The sequence below is a fragment of the Stegostoma tigrinum genome, chromosome 7, assembly GCF_030684315.1.
Source record: "Stegostoma tigrinum isolate sSteTig4 chromosome 7, sSteTig4.hap1, whole genome shotgun sequence".
Classification (NCBI taxonomy): Eukaryota; Metazoa; Chordata; class Chondrichthyes; order Orectolobiformes; family Stegostomatidae; genus Stegostoma; species Stegostoma tigrinum.
The window spans coordinates 20,719,899-20,731,623 of NC_081360.1; the positions used below are offsets into that span (position 1 = coordinate 20,719,899).

Sequence of the window (11,725 nt, forward strand, 5' to 3'; positions counted from 1 at the left end):
ATCTGCAACATGTGTCTAGTTATCAATAGGCTCAAAAATGCTGAATTCTAAAGCTGTGCTCATTCTGCATGATATTTCGGCTGTATCAGCATAATTTTTTTAAATTGAGTTCCATATAAACTCATTTTCTATTTTTTAAACCTACTTGTAAATTCTTTATTTAGTTTTGGCTTCAGAACACCACTTAGTAACCACACATTCTGAATTTTGAAGCTGATCTCTAGCAGTGACTTCGGTTATTTTAGTTGCCTCCTTTTTTGTGTGGGTGGGGTGGGAGGGCAGAAAACACACTCAATGTTGAAAATGATTTCTGTGACACTGATTCCTGGGCTCCTATCTTTTGCTTAGACATGTTAGTTTCCTAAATGAAAGTACTCATACAGATTTTTTTTAGCTTTGCCTTGTCTCTCTCAGTACTGTTTCTGCATTGGTGTTTAAATTGTTGATATTAACCAGTTGGAGCCACTGTGGAATTTGTATGTGGCTTGTTCAGTTTATTGAATTACATTTTATTATCACAGACTCTGGGTGCTCGGCTGAGAGGGAGTTTTGCCGTTGCAGTCCAGCAGTCCAGCATTCGTAGCCTATGGGAAGGAAATCTGCAAGACTGAGTTTGTGTTTAATTTGTATATTGTGGGCCTTTTTTAAAATGATAACTTACAAACTTGTGGAAACAACTAAGTTTTTTTTTGAAGTACTGAACAAGTGGCATTGTTTCCTAACTTTTGTGTCTTGGTTTCAATCTATGCTGTCTTGAAGGAGCTACAACAGTGACTGTGGTTGAGTTGTATAAAATCTCAGCTAGGTAAATGAGTTCAGATTGAATTAAGCTTGTATTTGAGACAGAGATGGTGAGAATATAATTAAGTAAATTGCTGTAAATTTGACAGATCATCAGTTATGCCAAAGAAGAGATGAAGAAAAATAGCATCTCTGAACAGACTATGATAAGTATTGTCTGGAACTGTGTAATGGGCGCAGTGGAGTGGAACAAGAAAGAAGAATTGCTAACAGAACAAGCCATTAAGCACTTAAAGGTAATTCTCTTACTTTAGATTTAAGATAGTGTTTGTGTTGCTGTTAAGGTGTCTTCTGAAAAGTCTAATCTTATGACTTGTGCAATAACTTCACAGTTAAGGATTTTTTTTGTCTTAAATAAACTTTTAAAATCAAGTTAGACACCCCCTGGTGGGGTGCTGTAGCAGAAAAACCAAAAAAGGGCAACAGAAACATCAAAAATTAAGTTACGAGATGACTGGTCCCTGAAGGCCTGCACTGTGTCAGTGGATTGAGTTTTTTTTTCAATGGTTGACTCACTCCTGCTTGGAGGCAGGAGGCTGTCCTAAGTAATTATCCAAAGTATTGAAGTAGTTGCTGTTTCTATGTATGGGCAGTTTTCTAAAGCTTCATTTTATTATGCAAAATCCTGCTTGTATCAGTATGCAAATAACAATGTTGAAGGTTTCCCTAGTATGAACTTAATAAATTATTTTTGTCTTACCATGCGAGCAACGAAGATATGAGCAAAATATGACGTCAGTAAAATTTACGCTGCTCATTTTTCATACAATTCCATTTTAGTCACTATTATTCTGCAAACTGATATTGTGAAAAAGTCTGCAATTGACATGAAAAGGAATATGGAGCTCCTTGAGGAATCTTGTCCTCTCTTATTTGGGTGACCTTTTGTGGGACAGCCTTGGAGTCAGATGTTTGATATCTATTTATTCATGCAACACTTTGATTTGTATCTAAATGTTGTAAATCCCTCAGTTCAGAATGCCCAAAGGATGGGCATAACTACCTCAGTGCTCCCTGAAATAATGCTATCCCTAAATTGAATGTTTCACAGAAGCTGTTAGGACGTTTCCACTTTTTTGCAATGATTTTTATACAAGTTATGGTTAAATTGTATCTGATAATTACTTTGTCTGCATTGCGTCTCTTTTAAACTTTTTAGTGTTTTCGTAACTTTTGATCAATCAAAAAAAACATGTTTATTTAGCTTTTATAAAGCATGCTTCTGTTATTTTTCTTTTTTGACACTTAACATGAATTCATTTTGTTGATACTCAGTGAATGTTTTATTAACTGGCACCTACGGGACTGGGCGTGTGCTGGTTGATAAGTGCATTGATTACGAACTTCTTGATCAGGTGTAAAATTACACAGTAATAGAAATGTAATGCTGCGGGTTTACAAATCACTGTTATATACTTATTTACAGCATAAATCAGTTAATGCAACTTTGCCTTAAATAAAACTTACCAGCAGAGAGCCTTCACAGTTGACAATTCAGACATTGCTGAGTTGGCAATAATACGGTAAATTTGAGGTATACAATTTTTGGTTTGTCAAGAGACTTAAGGTGCCAATTAAAACATAATTTGCTATAATATAACTTCCTTCTCGAATCGGAGCAAATATTATGTGTGATTACAATGTGAAACTCAATGTCTTATCGAGCATGAATCTAATGTCTTTTCTTGTGGGGATGATTTTTCAGCAATACAGTCCTCTCCTTTCTGCCTTCACTGCCCAAGGTCAGTCTGAGCTGACTTTGCTGCTGAAGATTCAGGAATACTGTTATGACAACATTCAATTCATGAGGGCCTTTCAGAAAATTGTGGTGCTTTTCTATAAAGGTAAGTGTTCGGCTTGAATGACCTGTATTAAGGGCACTGGCAATATCTTACAGACATGGGCATGAAAGTCTGTTTTAACTGTTTATGAATATGTACCAAATGAAAATTAAATTTACTGTTTGCTATATGAAGGATTATGTTTACATCCAGTGTTCGGGTAGGGGAGGAGAAGTATCAAGAAACTAAGTTTTATGCCATTTCTAGTAATGACATTTACATAACCTGGTGTCTTATCAGTAGACTATTAATCCAGAAATTTAGCATATATTTTGTGGAATTCCACGCAGGATGGTGGAATTTGCATTCATTAGAAATGGCTGGATCAAGAATCGAGCTGAAAACTGTGAAACCATTGTCAATTGTCAGGAAAAACACATCTGGTTCAGTAATGTTCTTCATGGAAGGAAATCTGCCATTTTTACCTGATCTGGGTTACCTGTCTCTAGACCACATCAGCTGCCCTCTGAAGTGGCCTGGCAAGTCATTCAGTTCTAACAATTGCTACAAAATATCAACAAAGAAATAAAACTAGACAGGGCACTAGACATGAAAATAGCTGTGACCTGACAAAGTCGTCCTTGCTAATATCTAGGGCTAGTGCCAAAACATGGGGAGCAGTCTCGCAGACTAGTCAAGCAATGGCCTAACATTGTCATACTCATGGAATCATACCTTACAGACCATGTTCAGGCACCATCGTCATCATTCCTTATCCAGCAGAGCTTGTGGCACAGTGGTATACAGTCAAGAAGGAATTGCCCTAGAGTTTGCACCTTTTCGATCATGAAGTCTCATGGCATCAGGTTAAACATTAATAAGGAAAGTTCCTGCTGGTTACCACATGCTGTCCTCCCTCTGCTGATGAATCCGTACTCCTTCATGTTGAATAATATTTGAAGGAATCACTGAACATGGCAAGGGTGCAAAATGTACTTGTGGGAAATTTTCAATTTTAATCACCAGTGGCGTGGCAGTAGCACTATTGATAGAGCTGCTTGGGTTCTCGAGGATTTAGTTGCTGGACACAGTTTTCAGCAGGTGGTAAAGAAACCCAACAAGAGGGAAAGACATTCAACCTCCGCCTTACCAATTTTCTGGTGACACATGCACCTGTCTGTGACTGTATTAGTGAGATGACCACTGTATAATCCATAGAGACAAAATCCCACCTTCACATTGAAAATACCCTCTATGTTGTGTGGTGATGTTACAGTGCTAAAAGGACAGTAAAGGATTTAGCAACTCAGTATTGAACATTCATGAGGCACTGTCAGCCATCAGGAGAATTATCCTCCAACACGATACCCTCAGTTATTACCATCAAGCCAGAGGAGCAATGCTGGTTTGCTGGAGAGTGCACAAAGGTGTACCTACAAAGGAAGTGTCGATGCTGGTGAAGCTACCAAACAGGATTACTTGGGTGCCAAGCAACATAAGCCAGCAGATTAGATCTAAGTTCTGTGGTCCTCCCTCATCCAGTTCTGAATAGTGGTGGACAATTCAACAACTCACTTGAGAAGGAGGTCCCACAAATATCCCCATCCACAATGATGGAACAGTCCAGCATAATGTGCAAAAGATAAGGCTGAAGTATTCGCAGCAATCTTCTGCCAGAATTAGAGTGAGTGATCAATCTTAGTCTCCTCCAATAGTTTCCCTGCATCACAGATACCAAACTTCAGCTAATTCAATTCTTGATTGTGTCGAATGAAACGGTTGAAGGAAAATGAAGTTAGATGCCTTGGCTACATTTATAGTAATAGTACTGATAATTTGTGCTTCGGAACTTGTTATTCCCCTAACCAAGCTAGTCCAGTACAGTCACAACGCTGACATCTACCTGACAATGTGGAAATTTGTTCAAGTACGTCCTGTACACGAACAAGACAAATCCAACCTGACCAGTTGCCCGGTCCACCCCACTCCCCTCCCCCACAAGCTGTCTATTCTCAGCCATCACTAAAGTGATGGCACCTGCTCAGCAGTCACCTGCTCATTGATGCCTCGTATGGGTTTTACCAGGACCAGTCACTCCTGACCTCATTATAGCCTTGGTTCAACTATATTCAAAAAAGCTGAATTCCACAAGTGAGGTGAAAGTGATTGTTGATGTCAAGGACAGTGCATTCAACTGAGTGTGGCATCAAGGAGCCCTAGAAATATTGAAATTACTGGGGATCTGGAGAAAATGTTTTGCGGGTTCAGGTTGTTTGTGGAACAGAGGAAGATGATTGACTTCCAGCCACCACAATCATCTCAGCTGTAGGGCATCTGTGCAGAAGCTTCTTGGGGTACTGGACTAACCATCTTCAGTTGCTTTGTAGTAACTGTCTCTCCTTCATAAGGTCAGACATGGGATATTCGCTGATGATTAAACAATGTTTTGTCATTTGGCACTCCTCGGATACTGAAGCAGTGAATATTCAAATGCAGCAAAATCCAGGCTTGGGGTGACAAGTGTAAAGTAATATTTGTGCCACACAGATGCCAGGCATTGACAATCTCCAATAAGCAATACTGTCTGTCAGCATTCAATTATATTAACCATCACTGAATCTCCCACTTCCAATATTATTGAGGTTACCATTGACCAGAAACCCATCTGGACGTGCTGTATAAATAACGGCTATAAGAGCAGGTCAGAGGCTAGGAATACTGTGCTGAGTAACTCACTGCCTGACTCCAAAGCCTGTTCACCATCTACAAGGCACAAGTCGGGATGCAATGGAATTCTCTCCATTTGCCTGGATGAATGCAGCTTCAACAAAACTCAGTTTTAAAAACCATCCAGGACAGAGCAGTCCACTTGACTGGCCCCTCCCCACCAACACTCGGCAGCATTTGTTTTATCTAGAAGATGCACCACAGAATTTCACTGAAAACCATCGGGCAGCGCCTTCCAAACCCATGACTACTCCCATCTAGAAGGCAAAAGGCAGCAGATACATGGGAGCACCACCACCTGCAAGTTCCCTTCCAAGCTGTTCAGCATTCTAACTTGGAAATATATTGCTGTTCCTTCATTGTTGCTTGGTTGAAATCCTGAAACTCTCTTCCAAAAGGTAGGGACTGCAGTGGTTCAAAAAGACAGCTCACCACCACTGCAAGGACAACTAAGGATGGGCAATAAATGGTGGGCATTCGGTAACACCCAATTCCTATGAGTGAAATAACTTTACAAAAACTGTTGTTCCTACTTAAGAGTTCCTGATCTTGCTCTTTCTCACTAGAGTCAATATTGCTCTTTAATTATTCTTCTAGTCATTGCAAAATTACATTTCATATGGTTACCAGATGCCATAAGCAATAGGAGGCATCAGCAAAATCTCTAAAGGAATTGTAGCACACAGACATAGTGGTTTGGGTGCATAATCCTTTGAGGTTTATATCACATGTAGACAGGGCAGTTAAGGTGTTTTGCACGCTTGCCTTCATTGCTCACTCCTTTTGAGTATTGAAGTTGGGAAGTCATATTGATGCTATACAGGATGTTGGTGAGGTCTAAAATAAAAACAAATTATCTGGAAAAGCTCAGCAGGCCTGGCAGGATCTGTGAAGTCAAAAACAGAATTAACGTTTTGGGTCCAGTGCCCCTTCCTCCAGTTCTGAGGAAGGGTCACCAGACCCGAAACGTTAATTCTGTTTTATTCCTTCACACATCCTGCCTGACCTGCTGAGCTTTTCCAGCAACTTTTTGTTCCTGAATTGCAGCACCTGCAGTTCTTTTTGGTTTTTATTGGTGTGGCCTATTCTGGAATACAGTGTTCTGCTGTGGTTGCACTATTATATGAAAACTACTGTCATGCTGGAGATGGTTCAAGGAAAGAACTCCATTCCTGGCAAATATTGGATAGGCTGGGACTTTTTTAATGGAGCTTTGGAGATTGATCTTTGATCTTTCTTTATAGAGGTTTTTAAAATCATGAGGGGTGTACAGATAAAGGAAATGTTAGGTGTCCTTCTCTTCTCTCCCTCTCTCTCTCTTCCCCCCCCCCCCCCCCCCCCCCCCCCCCCCCGTGGTGGGGGATTTTAGTACTATGGGACATATTTTTAAGGTGAGAGAAGAAAGATTTACGTGACATGAGAAACTTTTTGTACACAGTGGTGTGTAATGAACTTCCAGAGGAAAATGGTGGCTGAGGATACAGCAGTTACAACATTTAATAGACATTTACATAAGTACCTGAAAAAGAAATGTTTGAAGGGAAATGGGGCAAGCGCAGGCAGGTGGGACTAGTATAGTTTCGGATTAAAATTGTATCTGAGATAATAGGAACTGCAGATGCTGGAGAATCTGAGACAACAAGGTGTAGAGCTGGATGAACACAGCAGGCCGAGCAAGGTCTAGGCCTGAAATGTCAGCTTTGCTGCTTGGCCTGTTGTGTTCATCCAGCTCTACACCTTTTTGTCTTTGTCTTAGTTTGGGATTATGTTGGGTCGAAGGGTCTGTTTCTGTGCTGTATGACTCTGACTGTAGAACTGTACATGGGCAGAATGCTGTACCCAATCTTGAAGCAGGTGTGCTGCTGAGCGACTGGGAAAGAAGTAGTTGCCTTCAGTGTTACATCATTCTTTGATCTCATAATTGGGACCTCATTGGTCGGCAAGGAGAATGGAATAAAACATTAACCAAATATTTATGTTGGGAATTGAGATTTATAGCAATAATTGGGAATCTTTTATAACAAGATGTAATTGCTTACTTCCAAGTGACTATAGGCAGTGAGATTTCTGCCTTGTATCGTGGGTGCAATTTAGCACTGATAGATGCAGTGCAGGTCTTAAGTATCAAGAGGTGGACTTCCAAAACTGGGAAATAAGTTGAATAGTTTTCGTAGGTGCTTGCACAAAGATTTGTTTGTTTGGCTTTTTTAAAATTACCAGAATGAATGTGCAAATTATTCTACAAGGAGCAAAATATCTGCTATTATAGATCATTTTCTGATTTCTATTTCTAATATAAATTTTGCTCAATAGAAGGGTTTTTGGTTACTGGGGAACCAGTTTTTGTGGAACATCTAGCAGCAAATGAAACATAACCTGTCAAGTTACAGTTATACTGTTATACTTGCAGAAGCAAATTTTGAGGTAACATTCTGAGAGGAGACTGCACTTAATCCTGAGTTTTCAGTTGCCACTTTACAATTCCAACAGCAGATAGAATAGATAACTGAAATGTGAAATTATTGCTGGATTATAAATTTAGTCTGTCTCATCTCCTATCCCATCCAAAACTTGTATTCAATATATGAGCATGCAGCTTGGCAAGATCACTTTTATGGTGATTATCATAATGTGGTAACCATTCTGGTAAGTCCCTCGGAATTTATGGGACTCTGGGGATTGCCCATGTTGTATCACTGGACATGGAACTGAAGCAGAATTTTCTTGTCATCTAGAAATTGATCCTTGAAGACAGGAAGATTCTTTTTATTTTTATTCTTTTAATGTGGTGATTTTTTTTTGGGTGGGGGGTCGTTCCCTCCATCCACTTTTTTTATATAGCTGACGTTCTGAGTGAAGAAGCCATCCTGAAATGGTACCGAGAGCCAAACATGGCAAAAGGAAGGAGCATCTTCCTGGAGCAGATGAAGAAATTTGTCGAGTGGCTCAAGAATGCTGAAGAAGGTAATATATAATTGGTTAATGGATTCACAGTGGTGCGGGAATGCATAGCTAAGAACAGGCAATATTTAATCGTGACCCTGCAACTTAATTATCTTTTGGTATAAATAGGGCAGTACTAGTTAAAACTGAACTTTCTCTAGATTTAAAAGCCCTGAATAGTATAAAATACCTTTTGTCACACTGTGGCATTGATACAGAAACATTGCTTAGTTATAAAGTGTGATCTATTGTACAGTATTTTTATGAAGGCTTGTATTGTAGTTATGCATCTGTGGAGCAAGTGGGATTTGAAACAGATCCCATTTGCTCCACAGCAAGTGCCTCCTGGCCCAAATGTAGCAACACTTATAACACTAACTTTGTGTAATAATGGAGGCTGAATGTGTATGGCACAATTTTAACTGCTAGCCATGACCTTTTCAATTAGCAGAACAAGTTCAGAGGTTTGACTGGTCCATGCTTGTTCCTTTTTTAAAATTGTAAATGGCAGGTCAAACCAAACTTTGAGTAATGCTGATAGAGTTGTCTTGCAATTTGAATCCTTACAACTGAGTGTTTAAAGAGCAGACTGGAATATTTGGTAATTTACTTTCCAGTAAGATTTTTGCTTTTTGTATCTTGCTCAAATGATATTAATCTGAGCAACAAACTTCTACTGTAGGGTTTGCTTCAGTACTTGATGTTTAAATGGAGTGCTTATTTGTTGGGGGTGCTGTTTCAAACAATCTGCTAATTTTGAGGGCCTTTTCTGCCACCTAAATTGGAATAACAAAATTCATGGTACAATTACAAAAAGAGGGGGGAGGAGGAAATTTTACTGCTACAGCCTTTCTTTAAACAAATACTGCCCAAGCCAGAGACTTATTTTGTCATCTTTTGCTAATGCAGTGACAACATAGCAACCCACCGTTCGGAATACATTTGCTGATTTCATCTGGATATGTTTTGAAGAACAGCTGGAAAAATTACTTGAACTTATCAAATTTGAAGGATTAGCAAAACATATTGGTGACAAGTATAGATATTGTGCCACAGCTATATTATGAAAGGAACACATCTATGCAATAGATTGAACAGGATTAACACAGGAAGATTTCAAAGTCACAGCCAATGTCTGCAAATAAGCTATGTAGTTTGAATACTAGTGTGTATGATTCAAGCCTATGCCAGTCTGTATTATTTGAACAATCAGATTTGGTTATGCTTCACAGCAAGCAGAACAAGCAAGTCCAAAACTAATAGATGAACTATGCTGATAATGACAGTATTTGTTTGGAAGTGGAATAAGACATGCAGTTGTAGGTTGTTCAGCGGTGGTCAGTCTGGCATCAGTATATTTACTTGGAATATTCCAAGAAGAAACCTGAAATCATTCACAAAAGTATACTTTTTAAAAAAATTTCTGCATTGATTTTATTGTGTCCACCTGGTAACACCATCTTCTCTCCACAGAATCTGAGTCTGAAAGTGAAGAGGACTGAATTTGGACGAATGTCAATTAAAATCATGTTCTGTATTTTTAATAAACCACAGGGGTTGTAGAAGTGAATTTTGGAGTTCAGAAATTGTCTTGATTTGGCATTCTACCTCCTGTATTTTCTACTGTAATATCTAAATGTAAATTAAGGGCTTTACAGTGATCACACTGGTTTGTTTTAATTCTGTTTTCTATAATAAAGTTATTGCAGACATCTTCTGACTTTTTAAATTATCGGTTATAAAAGTCAGTTGCAGTTACTTTGGGTTTTTTTTTTGAAGTTCATAGTGATGAAGCTTTATTTTTCTGGGGAGGTTCTCATTTTCAGATTTAACGGTAAATCAGTGCTTTCCTGATGAATCTTGGGTGTTATATCAAAGGGCACAAATTTTACACTATCTTAAGTTAAGCCTCAAAGGGTTCAGCACTTGCCGCTAAATGACAGTATCTTGTGGGCCTTGTAATGGGTAAGTTTCTTAAATTAAGGACGTATTATACCACCCTGGGTTATATTACACCTTAATACAACTTGTTCAGAAAGTTACCAAGAATTTACAGGAGGATGAAGTCCAGAAAATAAGACTATTTTATTACAGTCCCCTTTCCTTTGACTACACAGTTGTTCTGTCCAAATCAAAATTGAGTACTTGTTCAGTCCCAACTAAAACAGTGGTGTTGTCTTAATGGTTTCTTGCATTGTGAATGGAGAATTTCAAGTGCATCTTAGTTTGTGTGGTCCTACAATCCCTTTTGCCAGTATGCTGAGTGGTTTAAATCACATTGGTTCTTTTGTTGTTATGTATTCTTTGCAAACCTGTTACTCCAAGGAGCACAATCAGTCCTCAAATGTACACTGACTGCAGGTTGTTAGATCAATGAATTTTTGACCTGTGGTTTGAGAAACTTGTGAATACAATTAGTTTTTGAGGCTCATTTTTGTAATAGACAAAACAGGAAGGATGGTTCAGAACAATTCAGCTCTGTCACTTTAAGTGCATTTCTTTTGGTGGTCATTGCAACTTAAATGAACCCAGTGGGGGAGATGCAAGATGTTTTCTGAAATCATGGTTGGAAAACCCTTTCTTTACACGGTTATTGTGTTAAATGATGGAGAATCCTTCCCATTAAAAGAATTGTTAACTTTGGTTATATATGTACCAAAAATTAAACTACTTTTTAATCAATCAACCTGCCTAGAACACTGGCTTCTTGAATTTAATGCATATTGCTTTGTAATGTATGTATGGAAGGTTCCTGGGTGTAGAGCAGTCTTTTTTTCCTGTTCAATGAAACAGCCACAAATGCCTTATTTTAAGGCTATTTTTCTGATGAAGGGTCTAGGCCCGAAACGTCAGCTTTTGTGCTCCTGAGATGCTGCTTGGCCTGCTGTGTTCATCCAGCCTCACATTTTATTATCTTATAAACTTAAAGCTGTTTGTATCAATTGAAACTGTAGAGTTTCACAATGGTACAAATGAAATATTTTCCACTGAATGCAGCACTAGTTAAGAATTAACATTGGAACTAAATTGGCTTTAAATGTGTAAAGGCTTTAATACAGGATGTTTTCAATATCATGTTAGTACTGAAATCTCAAGATTTATGCATATCAAAGAACAGCATATGTACTGCTGGCGATCACTTTTCCAAATTTTGGTTCTTTTTGAAAGTTTAGCAAAAACTGTTTCCCTTCCCCAGACCCAAATTTTCAATCTGAGAACAATGTATTCTGAAGCTTTTAGGATTCTTGTTGATCTGTGTAATACTGTATTTTGCCCCTAACAACATTGTCCGAAACACCTTGACGTGACAACCTGCAAAACAAAAAGGACTGCAGTACATGAGAGGCTGGAATTTTTGTTCAAAACAACCTGAGGAGAAATGGAATCAGTGACTTGAATTTACTGCATGTATTTTTCACCAGTTGGCCATGTACTACTCTACCTTTTTAACTTTAGATATGCTTAGTACTTTC

General features: G+C 38.6%; 1 protein-coding gene across 3 annotated transcripts in view; it reads left to right on the forward strand.

Annotated features, from left to right (window-relative positions):
* Window positions 1-10,938, forward strand: part of LOC125454163 (eIF5-mimic protein 2) — a 29,441-nt gene extending 18,503 nt beyond the window's left edge. For 2 of the 3 annotated variants that reach the window (XM_048534645.2, XM_048534647.2), the window contains 4 exons: window positions 891-1,037; window positions 2,507-2,645; window positions 8,151-8,273; window positions 9,726-10,938. In XM_048534645.2, the coding sequence (XP_048390602.1) occupies window positions 891-1,037; window positions 2,507-2,645; window positions 8,151-8,273; window positions 9,726-9,754 (438 nt within the window). In that variant the 3' untranslated portion in view covers window positions 9,755-10,938. Of the gene's footprint in view, window positions 1-890; window positions 1,038-2,506; window positions 2,646-8,150; window positions 8,274-9,161; window positions 9,705-9,725 lie in introns of those variants that run through there. The other variant, XM_048534646.2, reaches the window with a different exon arrangement.
* The last annotated feature ends 787 nt before the right edge of the window (window positions 10,939-11,725 follow it).